Raw genomic sequence first — 19,179 nt, 5'->3', positions numbered from 1 at the left:
GTAAATTGGAGATAGGTCTAAAAATGCTCAAAACTGCAGGATCTAAATTAGATTTTTGAGTACCGGCTTAAGCACTGCAGTTTTAAAAGCAGCTTGTACTGTTCCAGTTAAAACAAAGTCACATAGATCACTAAAAATGCCTTCAAGGATTTTTGTTGGAATTGGATCGAAAAAATAAGTGACTTATTCAGATCTTGTATTGTAATTAGTAATTGAACTTTCAGAATAATTAAGCAATGATTATCTCTGTCTGCATTAATACTTTTAGAAAAATGAAAGCGTTCAAAGTGTTATTACACTCCAGCCTATGGTGTTTACAGGTATCAGAATGAATATACAGTTTTGTCGTCCTCCATCTGTATTCTAGTTTAAGAGAGCCGGGATGCAGTTGATGTATTTATTTTAATGTAGTGAGTTTTAATGTAATGCATTGCACTCTTAGTCTGTAAAGGCAACTTCATCTAAAAAAGAATAGCAAATGATCAGATATAGTAGGATCCAATGTTAATGTTTGAACATCTAAACCATGAGAAATGACTAAATCTAAAGTATGGCCATTATTGTGCGTAAGCCCTGTAACATGCTGAGTGTAATCAAGAGAATCTAAAACCCTCCACAGATTTCGGATCAGATTCAACATCAACATGTATATTAAAATCTCCAGGTAAAACGACCCTACTGTGTTTAGCAGAAAGCGTGACAGGAAATTGGCAAATTCTGTCTGAATAGATGAATTAAATTTAGGCGGATGGTGTATGACTAAATTAAGAACAGGTAACTGCATATTTAATATTAGTATCAATGATTGAAATGAAGAATAAAATTCATTATTTTCTTGTTTAATATCGAGTAACAAATAGTGGCAACTTGACCGCCCACACAAAAAGTATAATTTGAAGGAGAAGCCTCTATCAAGGAAATCCTATAATCAGCACTGAGCCATGTTTCCATTAAACATATAATGTTAAGGTTGTGATCTGTAATAAAATTTATTTTAAAAAGATTTATTTGATAGCGAGCTAACATTTAATAATGCAAAACATAATATTTGCAGCTGGCAATGTTGGAGCAGGGTTAATATTTTGGAAATTACTAAGGAAAGCCCCTAAGCTTTGAGTACTCGCATAGAACAGAAGCCATTTGATTGTATAATTTTTATTTTCTTAAGCAAATCAGTCTTAACTGTATTTGGGACTGAATATACCCATTATATTCATCCCCATCACTCTCAGACAACTACGTTTCTGTAACACCTATCACATCATAGTTACCTGTTAGTGCAGTAGCTTCAAGTTCTAGAATTTTGTTTCTGATACTTCTAGCATTTAGATAAATACATTTAATGGTTGTCTTACCTGAGTTGTTGTTCTTGTTTTGATGCGGTCTCCCTTCTGTTTTTTTGTTGATTTCTCCCCCCTTCCTTTCTAGTTTAAATGCTTCTGAACCTGCTTAAGGATCTTTTCTCCGAGTAGACAAGTTCCTTTGTTATTTAAATGCAGTCCATCCTGTCAATACAGATAGTCCTCGTTGTAAAATCAATGCCTTACTTACTTATAGTTACTTTCTCCTCTCCAAACTTGTTCTCCACTCAACAAACACACAGCCCTAAGTGAATGAGAACATGCTGCTTTTATGCAGCTGTACCGAGACTCGATTGCTAATCAGTCATTCAATTGGAGTCTCGGTACAACAGCACATGAGCTAATAAAGTGCAATTCCCTGTGCTCACATATTATTACATTTCACTTGCACGTGAAGTGCTGTGCAATCCTTGTGCCTAAATACAAATACACATTTTAAACACTTGTGCGCATAACCCATATTATATCCCGTGCACGACAACATTAACACACCACACGCAATATATAACACAGGGGCAGGGCAACGTTGCCACAGACCCTCTATATTTTTAACTTCAGTTCTCACTGTAAACTAGTTAAAATCCCTGGAAATGATTGTAAAAACATAATCATTAAGTCTAGCTAGAAGTAACAGCACAGATTTCTGATAGGGGAGATAACCACTGGTCTGCACACATTATTGTATTAATCAAATGACAGCATGATGCTGGAACTGTGCATAGGCCTTCAACTGAAGCAGATGTGTGCAAAAAATAAAATATCAGTCACTATATATATATATATATATATATATATATATATATATATATATATATATATATATATATATATATATATAAAACAGATTGGTTCTTGCTCAGGAAACCTTAATCACTTAATGTAAACACAAGTGACAGTATGTATTCAAGGCTTAAATCAATCCATTGGCATGTAATATACCAGTATAGCAAAAATATTTAAAATGTACAGTGCTTATAGAAAGTCTACACCCCCTTGAACATTTTTCACATTTTGTTGTGTCAGTTGCCTCAGGGTTTCATACATTTAAATGAGGATTGTTTTCCACTTCTCTACACCATACTCCACACTAAGGGGAAAAGAGTTTTTATTGAGAGAAAAACAATTATATATTAAGAATACAAAATGGAAAGATCATAATTGGATAAGTCTCCGCCCCTCTGAGTTAATACTTGGTGGAAGCACCTTTGGCAGCAATTACAGCTGTGAATCTGTTGCGATAGGTCTCTACCAACTTTGCACTCCTAGATTTCACAATGTTTGACCATTCTTCTTTACAAAACTGTTCAAGCTCTGTCAAGTTCCTTGGAGAGCATTGATGGACAGCAATCTTCAAGTCATGCCACAAATTTTCAATTGGATTTAGGTCAGGGCTCTGACTGGGCCACTCAAGGACATTTACCTTTTTGTTCCTTATCCACTCCAGTGTAGCTTTGGCTGTGTGCTTTGGGTTGTTGTCATGCTGAAAGGTGAACTTCCGTCCCAGTTTCAGCTTTCTTGCAGAGGGCAGCAGGTCTTCCTTAAGGACTTCTCTGTAATTTACTATATTCATTTTCCCTTCTATCCTGACAAGTGCCCCAGTCCCTGACGATGAGAAACAACCCATAACATGATGCTGCTAACACCATGCTTCACAGTAGGGATTGCGTTCTTTGGGTGATGCACTGTGCTGGGTTTGTGCCAAACATAACACTTTGCATTTAGGCCAAAAAGTTCCATTTTAGTTTCGTCAGACCACAAAACTTTTTGCCACATGGCTACAGAATCTCCTAAGTGTTTTTTTTTTTTGCATACTACAAATGGGATTCAAGGTGGGCTTTCTTGAGTAATGGCTTCCTGAACGTGGATGGTATGTTCTGTTTAAACACCTCACGAACCCTTCCTATAATAACAGTGTACGTGTGAAACTGGTCAGACCGTATTTTTCAGACATCGAGAACGTTTCAACCATAACCGGAGAACCATCGGAGCCTCGGTTAGGTGAAACTTTGGAGGGACAGCCTCATCTTGGTGGTGCCATACACCTTCCACTTCTTAATAATTGTCTTGACCGTGCTCCAAGGGATATTCAAGGCCTTTAATATTTTTTTTATACCCATCCCCTGATCTGTGCCTTTCAACAACTTTGTCCCGGAGTTCTTTTGAAAGCACCTTGGTACCCATGGTTGAGTCTTTGCTCTTAAATGCACTACCCAGCAGAGGGAACCTACAGGAACTGCTGAATTTATCCTGAAATTATGTGAATTACTACAATTTAACACAGGTGGAGGTTACTTGGTGTGTGATTTTTGAAGGCGATTGGTTACACCTGAGCTAATTTAGGATTGTTATAGGTCTCTACTAGCTTTGCACAGTAGGATGGTGAGCTTTTTGTCATTCTTCACAGGAAAATTGCTCCAGTTCTGTTAAGTTTGTGGGGGGTCGTTGATGGACTGCAATCTTCAAGTCTCCCCATAAATTTTCGATTGGATTCAAGTCAGGACTTTGACCGGGCCATTCAAGAACATTAATTCTCTTCTTATTCAACCACTCCAGTGTTGCTTTGGCTTTGTGCTTCAGGTCATTGTCCTGTTGAAATGTGAATTACCTATCCAGTTTCAGTCTTGGCTGACTCAACCAGGTTTTCCTCAAGGATTCACCTGTACTTTCCACCATCCATTCTCCCCTTTATCCTGATAAACTTCCCTGTTGAATATGACGCCGCCACCGCGCTTGACACTTGGGATGGTATTGACTGGGTGATGTGTAGTGTTGGGCTAATTTGAAAGTGTCGGAGTACGCTCAGGTGACTACAAAATGTGAAAACTTTGCAGGGGGGTGAATACTTTTGCAAACCAATGTATAGTTAGAAAACTATTTATATAACTATTCTGGATTATTAGAAATTGTTCTAAAGGGCCAACACAAATGGTGCCTTAATAGGCATTTAATAATGACAAACATGTGCGTTTTATGGCTTCCTATGAAGGCTGGTGTGGCGGGAAATGGCGTTGCAGTGACGTGAGACCAGAAGAAAGCACACAGGTCAGGTAGTTGCAGTTTCAACAAAAAGACGCGGTGTGCGCCGTTTTTATTTTAAATACAAAAATAAATAAAATGTTTAAACAAAAATAAACCCCTGCTCACAGAGCAGAGAAAATAAATAATTAAACAAAAATAATCACAAACACAAATAATAAGTTAAGGTCCGGCTGGGCAGTAGCCTTCACGGATCCTTTATCTGCTGTTTTTAAATATCTATTTCTCCTCTCGCTCTCCATTTCCTCCTCTGAACACCCCACCCGGAACTGAGAGTGCTGCCGGTATCTATACAGGTGACCATCTCCCAATTAGCAACAAATTAATCACTTAATTCGTGAGATGGCCACCTTCTGCACGAGTTTTTAATATGGATGGGGCTTCTCATTCACGCTGCAAAACAATACAAAAACAATAAAGAAAGCATACGGCGGTTCGCCGTCATACAATAAACAATACATAAACAAAACACACGGCGCAGGTAAAACTCATAGCATTACACGAATGAAGGCACTAGCCAAAACATTTCTCTAGCTAGTTTCTCATGTAGTTTTTATTTTGGACATTGCAGAGGACTCATTTAGTAAATTAAAGACCCAACGTCCATGTGATCGTTTTAATATTAGATCCATCATGATGTGTAACTATTTGACATTGTGGTTTTTTTTAAGCATATTACACCTCGTTCTATAGCTACAATGTACCTACAAATACAATATTTGTGCACCTAATGAAATGATAATGTACTTGTGAAGAAATTACTTCTCAAACTTGAGATGGTGGAGTCCATTAAAGTGCTCTTGGCAGACCTAGCACGTAAAATTACTCAGTGACAGATCCACTAGTGACCCTTCAGAAGAAAGGGAGAAACTGCAAGCCTAGCAGGGCAGCTACTTCAGAGTGAAAAGGCACACAAGTCTCAGCCCACAGTAGTAATTATTGGGTATGATGTGACCAGACTCCAAACAACGATTCTATCTGGGATGTGTATTAACACTATTAACAAACTCCATTTGATCTTATTCCACACCACATAATAAATGGAACTGACCCATAAATAGAAATGATCACCTGGTGCACAACAGTGCAAGTAAAAAGGGAAACTGAATATGAAGTAGTAGATCCCTGGGTGGTCCTGGCTGTTATGTACCAATGTAGACAAAAGTATTGGTATCCTACACACTTAACAACAATTTCAAGTTTTGCTTCAAGTATTGGACCCGTTTACATTAAAGTCCTGTAAAAATGGTATAACTGAACCTACACTTCATATAAGACAATTCAAAAAAACATGTTAAATACAAGCATTTAGTGAATATTACCCACTAATTAATATGACAAAACACCAAACACCTGGTTGTGGGCTGGTTGGCAGACAGTTAATCTTCCAACATGACAACATCCCAAAGAATATGGTGTCAACTCTGGAATTCTTAAAGATAACAAAAAAGATAAAATTTTCTGGAATGGCCTTTGCAATCACCAGATCTCAATCCAATAAAGACTTTAGAATAAAGCTGTAGCCAAGCATTGTGTATCCAATCTGTCTGAGTGGAAGGAAATATGCCAGACAGAATGGGACCAGATTTCACAAACAAGATGCAACATACTGGTTAAGAATGATCATAAATGTCTGAAAGCTGTAATAGAAGAAAAAGGAGGACACACAAAATACTAAAGCAGGTGTGGCAACACTTTAGTCAGGAACGAATACTTTAAATGAAATACATTTTTGTTTTTGATTAAAAGTATTGGTTAAATTACTAGAAATTGTGTATTCTTTTTCATTATTTTTTTTTAAAAAGTGGTTATCATTTACTAAATGCTTGTCCTTAATCTGTTACCTTGAATTCTAGTATAAGCACAGGGTGCCAACACTTTTGTCTATGACTGTATTTCTATAACAAAAGTACACTAGATGTACCACTGCGGAAACAGGTTTCTGACCCTTGACCAGATACAGTTATTCATTCAAAAATAGGAATGATGTTATGGCTTCTTCAACCACTTGCTTGTTAATGCTACAGATGCACTCAGGAAAGAGACTTGTGCAGAACTCCCTGCATTAAAAGCATATCGGGTTTCCTGGACTACTTTTACAGTGCATTAGTTTCACACCTCACATTAATGACAATTAAGATGTAAGGCTGCATAAAATTCAATTTAAAAAAGTTTTTCTAAACAATACAAAAGTTATTGTCTACAAGTACCAACCAGAAAATAGAATCTCAATGGTTCAGTTACAGAGAGAAAAAAAAAAAAAGTAAAAGCAAAATACATACTAGAGCCAACTCTTGTGTTTAGATGTTGTATTTTATTTTTGTTAAGACTACAAACGCTATGGCCAAAAATGTTGCATCCTCTAGAATTTTATGAGAATGAGAAAACTAGGAGAATAATATATGTATCTTACTTATCATGTAATCAAAGAATCTACAAAATTATATTGCAAAAGTCTACCGGAACCATTGTTTCATGTTTTTTGGTATGTAGTTCAATATGTTAACACAACAGGTTTCATTCGACTATGAATTATAATTAGTTCATTCTTTAGGGTGATGCAAGGCATTTGGAAATAGCTATACTTACATAATCTGTAGATGAAATCAGATTTGCCTGTTATTACCTCTCCACAGTTATAAAACTAAATAGAATCTTCACATAAAAATCGAAGATTGACTGTATTCCTGTTATTTGTGGCCGATTAAAATAGTCATTGTTTAAAATGTCAAGATGACAGCACTTGGCTTGGCTTGAAATAAATACAGGATTACCATATTGATCTCTGCATCCAATTACTACAATAACACCAATTTTCTTTTAGGTTGGGTCAAATATTGAGGTACTGTACTGTGTTAGAGAATTATTGCCAACACTGTAGATAGGGTCCGTGTAGAATTCTGGATCCCACCTTAAGATCCCAGAGAAACAGCTACTTGAAGTGGAGGTAATCATTAATAATAATATACACCCAATTGTGCTGTGCATAATGAGGCTGTAATTATATTGAGGGTTTCTGGCAACATAGAAATAATAAGAGTGCTAACTTGAGTGATTCATCAATGTCACCAGAAGCCAGAGATATTATTATTAATTATATGTGGTGACATACCACACGGAAATGTTTAGCTGTAGTTAACAACTGAAGAACATTGGAAAACAGAATTTTAAAAAAATTAACATTTCATTTTAAACTTCAGTATTATTTTTACTTTATTAACATCTTTTTGGGTGGGGGTCACTGCATATATTATTACAAAGAATTTAAGTAGAACAGTGTCTTGGCTTTTTTGGCGAGTGCAGTTGGATGATTTCCTTGTCACTCAAGAGCCTCTGCTTAGTGTATGTGGCTGACGTAGTTTCTTACTAAATTTATGTTGCTTATTATTTTCTAAGAGTACTTGTATTTTGCTGTTCCACAAATTTCTGTCTTCTGTAGATAAAATTTAAACTCTGCAGGCCATTGTTTTTTGTTTTGATATTGACATTGTTTTGTTCCTGTAATGGTGGCAGAGTTTGTTTTTAAGAACAGGTTAGCAGTTTGATCTTATTATACAAAGGTCTCATACCTCAATTGTATACTAGACTAAAGACTAAACTTGGACTAAAAACGCCAAAATTACTATTCACCATGTTTTATAAATGGTATTAACAATAATAATAACAACACAGTAACAATCCTCCTCCTTGTGGATGGAGACGATTAGTTCATTTCAGCAAGGACCTCATCCTATTACTGACAGGTAAAAGAAAAAAAATAAATGCACACTTTTCACAATAACGTTGTACCAACAACTACGCAGCTTGCAAGCAAAGTACATATCAAAATACAAAGCTGCATTTATCATATATTTATTAGTCTGTTACCAATGCCACTCTGTTCCTCTATATTTTGTACCTCATGCACTCATGTCTTCCATGTGCTCAGCAGAGCTGCAAGAGAATCCAAGCACTTCAACGCCAGTTTGAAAATCAGCACTGATGTGAGAGGGCAACATCACAGACCAGCCAAGTCCAACCATTTTGTAGACATATTTGTTCTAACAAATACGTAAATATTTTAGAGAAACAAAAAAGGCCAGTTATGTAATCAAGAAGTACCTGCCCTGTAGTCTGTTGTATTTATTCACATACTAGAAGTCATTCAAATTATCAATTGTGACTCTTGCTTATTTGTTTTTATAAGTCTTACAGAAGAGATGTTGTACTGTAAACAACCAATGTGAAGGAGAGTTTATTTAAGAAAGGTACATACTTCTGGAACAAGATTTTTTTTCATATTATATTCAAGTTCCTATTGAAAATGAAATAGTTTCTTTACATTAAACCATTACGAACAAATGGTTCTACTTCATGGAACTATATTAAAAAACAAAGTAAAACTTTCACCGAAAACAATAAATAATGAAACATTGAACAGCATATTTACAGTAATGCTTGTCCACATTTTCTGCCCAAAAACAAAACTGAACAGCTACACCATGAAGAGGAATGCAGTCATTTAGTATTAAAATGTCAATGCAAGGCTCAGACAAAATAGGATGAAGTGCAACAGAGAAACAACAAAAGACCAAATGTGGTTCCAGTCTTCACCACCACTGTACATCACTTCCAAGCAGTGGTTTGTTATGAAGGTACTAGGCCTCTTGATTTTATGAAGGTCGCTCAAAGTCCTCTAATGCTTCAGCTGTTAGCGACAGGGCAAAAAAGCTGTAACGTGTCGTGCATTAAGTGAAAAGTTCTGATCGGTTTTCACTATTGATTTTTGAATTAGTAGATCGCCCGTGGGTGTTTCATACTGTAGTGGGCCTCTGACGCAGACACATACGCAGATTCGGGAAAGAAATCCTCATGAAACTCTGCCAAAAACCTGAAAAAAAAAAAAAAACATCCACACAGGTTTTTAGTTAGCTTCTGCAGGTGATTCATAAAACATATTCTGTTTGCAATGCTGAAGAACTCAAACTCTTCCACAGTCATGATACCATTACAAACTACAGAATATAGCATTCGCTGTCCACCAATGCAAGGAGTCAAAGTCTACAGTACACTTTGCAATTTAAATAAAATAAAAATATATATGAAAGAAGCCCAGGTGGCAAAGTTAAACCACTTACTTCAATTATATTACATTTCCAGTTGCTTTGCCCTTAACTTTATCCTCATAAGAAATCCAAAAGTTATAATCCAACACGTGTCCAAAAGCCTCTCAGACTTCTTCCCGGTGTAAAAGATAAATGCCCTCATTGGAGCGTAACCAGAAAATACAGCCATTTTTTTTCAGTGTAAATTAAATAAAGGGCTTTATGCACAACTGTTTTTGTGAAAGTCAGTGTCAACCATAAAAAAGATTATGCTTCACTGATTAGTATTCAATTATATAACTAGTTGAAAACTGCAAGGTTCATGAGCGTCACAGAAGGCTCAGAGCAGAGCTCTCCATGGGTAGAAATCACGAAATGCCTGCTTCACCCACTCTAACATAAGAAGTGGAAATTCACTCAATCGAAAATTACAAAATTGTTAATTTTGAAACTATACTAACCTTTGACCTGCTACACAAAAATGAAATATGTATGCACAGTGGTTTAGAGATAAATAATAATCCCATTAAATCAATTCAAGGTCACTTTCTTTAACTTTCATTTTTATGCTAGTAACTTTCAGGCAGATGCGCCAGCCCTGAAACACTTAAAATGCATACTAAGTGCGTTTCCAGAAAGTGCAGAAAATACTTTCAATGTAAATCTGGTTGCCTTTATAGCCTGTAGCTATGCAACAGTATTTAAAAATCAGAGTAGGGTGGTGGTACTGCTTTATGTCATTTCCATCAGTACTTGCGAAAACAGGGATTGCTTGCATTAGATTCTAAATATTTATATACCGATACTTTCACTGTGTACAGTTGTGGCAAAGTTTTACATCACCTACAGTTGCAATCAAACTATTTTATATTGCACCTTTCATAGTGGACCACCACGACAAAGTGCTTTACAAGATAGTGTTAAAAAAAAAAAAAATGCATAATACATGAACTACAGTGAAAAATGCATAATACATGAAAGTGTAAAAAAAAAAAAAAAAAAAAAAGCATAATACATGAAATAGTGAAAAACAATGCACAATACATTAAATACAAGGCTAGGATGTAAAAAGAATTCTAAAACACTGTGGATGCAAGAAAAACGGTAGCAACAACACAACAGCTATAACAGTTATCAGGGTTAAAGAGCATGGAAAGCATGAAAGAACAAGTGCGTCTTGAGAGTTGATTTAAAGCGAGCAACATTGGGAGCATCACGCACCAAAGCTGTGAGAGAGTTGGAGCCATGAAGCTAAACAAGCGTTCTCCAAGTGTGGTGTACAAGTGCTTGGGGTTAACAAGCAAGCCAGAGTCGGAGAACCTCTGCTTGCGGGCAGGGACATAGCGGGTCAGGAGGTACTCGGGACCTGTGTGATGAAGGGCACTGTAGGTGAGCAGGAGAGCTCTGAAAGTAATCCTGAACTTTACAGGTAGCCAGTGCAGCTAGGCAAGATGAGGGGTGACGGTAAGGATCCTGGCAGCAGCACTCTGAACTAGCTGCAGTCGGTTTATGACGCTTGCCGGGAGACCGCCATAGAGAGTTGCAGTAGTTGAGTCGAGAGGAGGGATGGACTTGAGATGCTTCGAACAGAAGGAAGATTTGACCAGACCATGGAAGAGGAGATGTGGGCACGAAAGGAGAGGTTGCTGTCAAGAAGACATCACGTACTGTGGGGGAAGGCAACAGCAGACAGTTTCCGAGGTTCAGGGCAGCTATATTGAGATTTTTAAGTTTTTTGAGTTTTTGATCCTACTAGTTTAGATTTGCTAGTGCTAAGCTGGAGCAAATTGGCAGACATCCAGGCCTTGATGTCTTGAATGCAAGCCGAGAGCCGGACCATGGCAGAAGGGCTTCCAGGGTTGAGTTTTAAGTAGAGCTGGGTATCATCAGCATAGGAGTGAAACATGAGGTTGTGTTGGCGGATGAGGTGACCCAAGGTAAGCATGTAGATGTTGAAGAGAAGAGGCCCAAGAACAGACCCTTGAGGGATAGCACAAGTGAATGGGTTTGCGACACCACTACACCCAACACAGAAAACAGACTGCATGCTTCAGGACAGATAAGAGGACATCCAGGAGAGACAGATCCCAGCACACTACTGAAGGCGGTCAAGCAGAATGCTATGATTCTATGGTATCAAAAGCAGCTGTTAGTTCAAGCAGGACAAGCACACAGGGAGCACCCAGCGACAGACCTTTTGAGAGTTTTGGACAGAAAAGGGAGGATTGGAGATGGGACGGAAATTAAGTAAGTCAGCCGGGTGGAGGGAGGGTTTTTTTTTTTTTTTTTTTTTTTTTTGAGTACAGATGTAACTCGGGCAAGCTTAAGGGCAGCAGGAACCGAGCCCGAGTTCACGGACACGTTGAGAGAGTGCATAATGGAAGGAGCAAGATCAGAAGAACAGAGACGGACAAGATTAGGTCAGCCAGGGGTCTAGGGGTCACTTGGCAATAGTTGATTTCAACAGAAGGCTGGAGACATCAGCAATGGAGAGAGGAGAGAGCTTTTGATAAGTAACTTGAACTTTGCAACTGTTTAAGAGCTGAAAACAAGTAAAAAGGTCTAATTAAGCAAATTGTCTGTTCAATTAAGGGTCTAGTTAAATAATTGAGAGTTCATTTGGAATGAACACCGGTCACCTCGCTATAAAAAAGATATTGCTGCTCTAGAAAGAGTGCAAAGAAGAGCGACCAGAATTATTCCGGGCTTAAAAGGCATGTCATATGCAGACAGGCTAAAAGAATTGAATCTGTTCAGTCTTGAACAAAGAAGACTACGTGGCGACCTAATTCAAGCATTCAAAATTCTAAAAGGTATTGACAGTGTCGACCCAAGGGACTTTTTCAGCCTGAAAAAAGAAACAAGGACCAGGGGTCACAAATGAAGTTTAGAAAAAGGGGCATTCAGAACAGAAAATAGGAGACACTTTTTTACACAGAGAATTGTGAGGGTCTGGAATCAACTCCCCAGTAATGTTGTTGAAGCTGACACCCTGGGATCCTTCAAGAAGCTGCTTGATGAGATTTTGGGATCAATAAGCTACTAACAACCAAACGAGCAAGATGGGCCGAATGGCCTCCTCTCGTTTGTAAACTTTCTTATGTTCTTATGTTCTTATGAATGAAAACCAGCAGACACAGTGGGTCCCCAGGAACGGGGTTGAAAACCACTTGTCTATAACGTGGTTTTAACATAGACTAGTGGTGACACAGGCACGTTCACTTTAGTCAATAACAGTACAGCAATCACAATACATGAATAGCCGTAACAAGAATGGACAATCATAGGTTAGATTAGTCTTTTAACCCTCCTATTACATTTTGGGTCTATTTGACCCGACTGTAGTTTCCAAATATCTTAAATGCTATTTTTCTTTTCATTTTCTGTATAATATATTTTATGACTTTTCCTAAGTTGGGGTCATGAACTTATACACAGAAAACAGAACCTCTGGAGATGTTTATTTTTTTAGAACAGGGCATGTATGCAAATAAAATGTTTTGAGTCACTGTGACCCATGGCATTTATCTATGTATTTTTGTGTGCAGGAATAAAATAAAACTTCTTTAATTTGTTATTTTTATTATTATCATCATCATCTCTGGAAATGGCTGCATCTGTCTGGAGATATTTATAAACAAAAAAAAAAAAAATTGTTCTCTGTCAGTATTGCAACTGCATCTCACTGGTAAAGACATTTCAAAATGAGGAACACCCAGGTTGGCAGTCAAATAAGTTTTATAAACAGTTTTATAAAAAAGCATAAAAAGAGTAAAACCTTAGCAAATAAAAACATTTAATCAATTTAAGGCTGTTTAAATTAGTTTGAAATCACTATCCACAGCAAATTTGAAACTTGACTTTGTAGAAAAAGAAATTCAGAAATTACTTCACTTACAACTTGTCATTTTACCAGAAGAACCAACCTGACAAATCACACATGAGGCTAGTTAACAAACATAGATTTTGAAATGCAATATATTTTATGATTTAGAATTCAACACAACCACAGTATTTTTATACATGTCAACACTTTATTGACCTTGTGTTTCTGAAGAATAACACAAAATAAAAAAACTTGACATTTAACCCTTTGCGGTCCATTTATTCAGCGCTTGTCAGGCACGTCAGGTCCAATTTATTTTCATATGCGCTATTCAAAATATATATATTTTTTGTAATGTCGGACCTGGTCCGACACACGACCACGACGGGTCAATGCTGCAAAAGGATAAAAATAAATAAATAATGCAATCCGTACTGTTATGAAGTAACGTGATTAGAAAAATAATTAACGTTAGCCTAAATAAATAAATAAATAATAGCCACACATCATAACCTTAAACAAATTACCTATGGATGTCATTATTCATATAATTTACAAATCAAGCACGTTTTTGTAGAACATATCAAAGCAAACATGAAGTTTAGGTCGCAAAAAGATAAGTTTACAATTGCCTGCTGTGTTTCATTGCCCAGTGGATCATTTTTCTCATTGTGTTCTAAACTAAAACATCAAAAAGTAACGTTGTTCTTCGATCCCTTTTTAATTCAGACACTCCAAGTTGCCGCTAGGAAGGTTAAAAACCATCACTCTGAAAATCAATTCTAGCTCCACTGGTGATGCTGTCCCAGTTATCTGTATATTTTTAGAAATGCATTATTTGACTATACTACAACTTTGCCTACTAAGCACATAACTTTATTTTCTCCTAAAACAAAACAAAAATAAATAACCAAAAAAAAATTAAATTCATGCACAGTTCCCCTCCTGGAATTAAAACACATGTAAAAAAATAAGTGTACAACAGCATTTTATTCATTTTTTCTAGCTGGTCTCAAATTATAGGCCTAGTTAAAAATCAAAATAGGAAAGCATAGATGTGAAGCTTATTAGCTGAGGCATTCCATTAGAAATGCTCACACCACAGAGCGATTTGAGTCATTCTCCGATTCAGATTAAACTAGTTTTACAGAGAACAACAAATAATGCAGAACTGTTGGCCTTCACCGCCAATTTCTAAGATATATTCTATTTGTATATACATAATAGAAGCACATACTGCTCATGACTCAATAGTGCAGTCTTGGTTATAGAAGCATCGTCTAGCTACAAGTCTGTCATCTGTAAAATGTATAGATAGCTCTAATTATTTTAAGATCTCTAAATCAAGTGAAGATATCTAAAAAACACAGATAAATTCAAATGATTTCCAGATATATTTAAACGGGGCTTTAAATGAGATACCCAAAATGCATTTTCAGATATTTTTAAATCATTAAGATCTAAGTTATTTTCATATGTCTCTAAAATTAACAGGAAGCCATTTTTTAAATACCTTACAATAATTTACAGATATCTCAATGAACAGGGAGTTATGGTCGAGAAATCTTAAAAGTGATTTAGGAGGTATCTCAATGGCAGTGTGGCGTATCATGCAAGCAAAACATTATTTAAAACATATATGTAAATCAATTAGAGGTTTCAATTGCATTTTTAGACATCTTAAAATGAAATTAAGATGTTAAATGATTTATTTACAGGTATCTGAAATGCATTTAAAACATATATGCAAATTATTTAGATACAGTGGTCTCTGTGTATAGGAACACCTCCTAAGAGAACACTTCGCTTAAGGGAACGCCCTTGTGGGGAAACAGGTTTTTCACTTCGCTTAAAAGAACACCTTCTTGGCACCGATAGCAATTCGTTCTCAAAGGTTACAGTACTGTTCATAACCTGATAACTCAAACTTAAATTAAAATGGTTTATTCAGACTTCTCAAAAGTGACTTGTCATCACGAGCAGTATTTTGAGGCACCCAGATTGGTTTATTCAATATTTCCAGAACCGCCATCACACCATTCACTTATTTTGTATTTTGATTTCCACAAGTGCACCTCATTGATGCAAAACGGCATGTAAACAAGAGGCAAAATGCGGTGCGGTTTCTCTTGCTACAAAAAGTCGAATCAAGGCATTGAGCAATTTCGTGTTTCTCTTTCTGGCGAGTTGCTTCATCATTTTGTTAAATAATGTGCATGTCTTGTATGTTACTGCTGCATTTAACATGTGTAGGGGTGTTGTGTTAATTTGGTTTGACAGTTTGTTACTTTATTATCACAGTTTATGAACATACACTTGCCTATTGCTTTTCTTATTTAGTTTATTTCACATGTTGTTGCACATGCATCATGACAAGTAATACATATTTATTTGTTTGTTTATTGATTCATATTGGTGTCTGGTGATTAACTCAATCTTACAGAACAATTCAGGTATAAGAACTGCACTTGATTCCCATAGGGTGTTCACTTAGTTTTTGTGGATGGTGTTACCTTATAGAAGCCTCAGACTGGGACTTCTAATGTTGTTCATTTATCAAATCAATGAATTGAAACACCACCTTGCAAACAAGCTACTTTACTGCATTGCTAATCAACACTATCATATGCATACATGGGAGTAATACCATTCACTGTGTAGCAACGTGTTTTGGCTGAGATACACTAAAGTCACATTATCATTCAAAGCACAGTACTATACTGCAGAGTGATTAATCAAGATTGATTATGAGTAACAACGTATTAGACTGAACATTCATACCAATGCTTAACTGAATCTTAATGAATTGTGGAAACTGTAGTGCACCCTGTAAACTGACTAAAAGCAACAGTCTTCTGTATAACACTACTGCTCAGAACAGATAGACAGATTAGATGGATATAGAAATGTAGACACAGCTCATTTTTACTGGGACCGTAAAGTCAGTGTTATTAATACAAGTTAAATGTTACCTCAGGAACAACTCCAGATGCTTCACTAAAGCCTTCAGATTTTTGTCAGGTATGTGCATCTTTCCCAGGATTTCTGGAAGCTTAACTGAAAACAAACATTTTTGTTAAGCTTTTTTTTTTCCCCCTTTCTAAACCCACACAAGGTACAATTTGATCTCAACAGCTGACAAGTAGCAACACAAAACAAAGTTAAAACATTATAAAATTATAATTTTCGGTGTTTTACCTCAACTTTTTTTTACTCTCCTTTAAGAATTCAATTGATACCCATTAAGCATGTGTGTGTACCTCGATCACAACTGAAAAACAAGTTAATAGTAAAACTGATTTAACCTACATGTTTTTTTTTTTTTCTGTGAAACAACTAAATGAGCTTTTAAAAATCACCCAAGCCTTAATTTTGTATCTACAAGCAGAGAGTACAAACGAGATGGCAGCATGTTAATAAGCAACTAATCTTTATTAAAGCTATAATGAAAAACAGTTTTATGCTGCACACACTACTGCAAACGTTATGTGTTACATTAACCCTTTGCGGTCCTATGTCGAACCAGGTCCAACATCACAATTTTCCCTTTCCGGTCCAACATCAAAGACGTCAAGCACAGGTCTCTAGTCGTTTTTTCTCCAGGAAAAGCAGAGAAAACCTTTCAGTGGCCGAGTGAGACCGATAGGAGCCGGAATAAAAAAAGGTGTGGGGGGGGGGGGGATCTCAACAATACACAGAGGCCCTGCACCACAGACCTAACACAGACATAAAAAAACAAAAGCAGCTGCTTCCGCATCCAGCACTCAAAGAATATCACAGACATTTGCAGAGCTTTGAGATGTTACAGTAATGAAATAATGACTTGGATCGCATTATAGAGGAGTTTGGTGATAAAGCGATCAGGAGAGGATTTATCAGTATGCACTACTATGAAGAGGTATGTGATAAATACGGCAAACAAGGGGTGGGGCTTGGCTGGAGATGCAATACTGAGTGTCCTGTTGATATGTAGTACCTTTTAAACCTGTTACTGTGAAAAAAAAAAAACTTTTAAACAGCGTGTGTAAAATAAACAGCACATGTGAAAACAAATTGGACTTGATGCGCCTGACAGGTGCTGAATAATTGGACTAAGGGTTAAAAGATGAGTCGCTTCTGCTTTTAAAATGAAAAAAGTAAAAGACTTAAGATTTAAAAGCCCATTTGTTGTTTCAAAGGGGGGGGGGGACGTTTCTCAGTTGTGACAGATACACGAATGGCTAAACAGGTGTCAATTGAATTCTTTAAAAGGAGAGTATAAAAGTCGGGGTAAAACACCAAAAATCAGAAGCAGTAATTATAAGTGTCCAGGGAGATTCTAAGCATGGTTACAGGGATTCCTTGAAAAGAACATATATTTTATACACACACGTACGCACCAAAGAGGCGGAGCAGATGTTGTGATCCATACATGTATGATGGAGGAGGAGGCTGATCACTCTGTGGATAATTGTCAGGGGTCAGTTTCCAACACAGCACCTAAACAGCAGGAAAAACAAAACAAAAACACAGATTTACTTCCACTCAACATCAATTTATGATTACAAGAATACCCCAAGCTGCCTCTTCTCATGGTAATCCAAAATAACTGTAAACAGTGCAAGACTAAGACTTTCAGAACAACACCATTTCTAAGAGCGTATACAATAGATCTCAGCTAGTTTGAATTTCGAGGCATGGGTAATTTAGGGGGCTCCAATCTAGGTCTGCTAGTTACTCTCCAGAAATTTGTGAGGACCCCTAAAATACGTAAAATCTCAACCAACGTGTCTGCATTAAAAAGTGTGCCAAAAAGACTATACAAGTACACACACTCTGGATGAAAAAGCAGTTGAAACCAGTTTCCAACCAGACATTGGTGTGTGAACAAAAACATTCAGCGAGTCATTTTGCATTTATAACATTTTCATCCATGGTCAGTTCTTTTATTCCATGGTTTTCAAATGCAGTAGCACTTGACCTAATGTATACAATATATTGAATTCACAGATGATGCTAAATGTGATTGCAGAAAGGCACGACAACATCCAGATGACCAAATAAAACAATTCTAGCTCATTTTATTCCATACTTTACCTCATTCAATTCATTATTTCTCCTCCCTTCCCGTCCCGATAACATTGAGCTTCCCTCTTTGCTTGGAGTCAATGTAAGAGGAGAAGAGGAGCCGCTGTGAACAGGAGTTTCTGCAAGAAAATGAATTTCCTGAGATACAGTACATCCCCAGGAATTACTATACATACAAAGATAGAGCTCTATGTCTCATGAAAAAGTAAATCACCACCTGTTACAAGGCAAGCGTGACATTACTAACTGACAGAGACCAACATAAATCCACAGGTTGAAACTCAATAACTATGCCAAAGAATGTTGTAACCAAGTTTTACCAGAATTGGACAAGCCAAGCAGTCCTATATATATATATATATATATATATATATATATATATATATATATATATATATATATATATATATATATATATATATACATACACATACATACATACATACATACACACTCAGTATTTATCATGTAATCATGGAAAATACAAAATGATATTGCAAAAGTCTACCGCTACCCAGAAAAGTAGTACAGTATTTCATGTTACATTTTTTAATTTAAGAGTTACATTAAGTAGGCCTATATGGAAAACTACAAAGCAGTATGTAATTTATTATGTTAATGTAACATTATTCAGCAGTTTTCAAAAGGAAAAATTGTTAATTCTATAGGGTGATGCAAAACTTTGTGCCACAGATTTACAATTCAGAAAGTGTCCCCCAATGGCTTAAACACAGAATATACATTTAAGTTGCTAAAACACACCTCAAACTACATCCTTTAGGCTGGTCAGATTTCAGGGCTTTGT

At 36.5% G+C, this 19,179-nt stretch overlaps 1 protein-coding gene across 2 annotated transcripts in view; it reads right to left on the bottom strand.

Annotated features, from left to right (window-relative positions):
• Window positions 1–8,081: 8,081 nt before the first annotated feature.
• Window positions 8,082–19,179, bottom strand: part of LOC121320647 (male-specific lethal 3 homolog) — a 35,183-nt gene continuing 24,085 nt past the window's right edge. For both annotated transcript variants that reach the window (XM_041259168.1, XM_041259169.1), the window contains 4 exons: window positions 18,384–18,493; window positions 17,687–17,786; window positions 16,280–16,364; window positions 8,082–9,267 (listed from right to left, as the gene is read on the bottom strand). In XM_041259168.1, the coding sequence (XP_041115102.1) occupies window positions 9,168–9,267; window positions 16,280–16,364; window positions 17,687–17,786; window positions 18,384–18,493 (395 nt within the window). In that variant the 3' untranslated portion in view covers window positions 8,082–9,167. The remainder of the gene's footprint in view (window positions 9,268–16,279; window positions 16,365–17,686; window positions 17,787–18,383; window positions 18,494–19,179) is intronic.

The sequence above is a fragment of the Polyodon spathula genome, chromosome 9 (assembly GCF_017654505.1).
Source record: "Polyodon spathula isolate WHYD16114869_AA chromosome 9, ASM1765450v1, whole genome shotgun sequence".
Lineage (NCBI taxonomy): Eukaryota > Metazoa > Chordata > Actinopteri > Acipenseriformes > Polyodontidae > Polyodon > Polyodon spathula.
The sequence above is the reverse complement of the archived record's forward strand: the minus strand, read 5'-3'. Positions and strand labels throughout refer to the sequence as shown.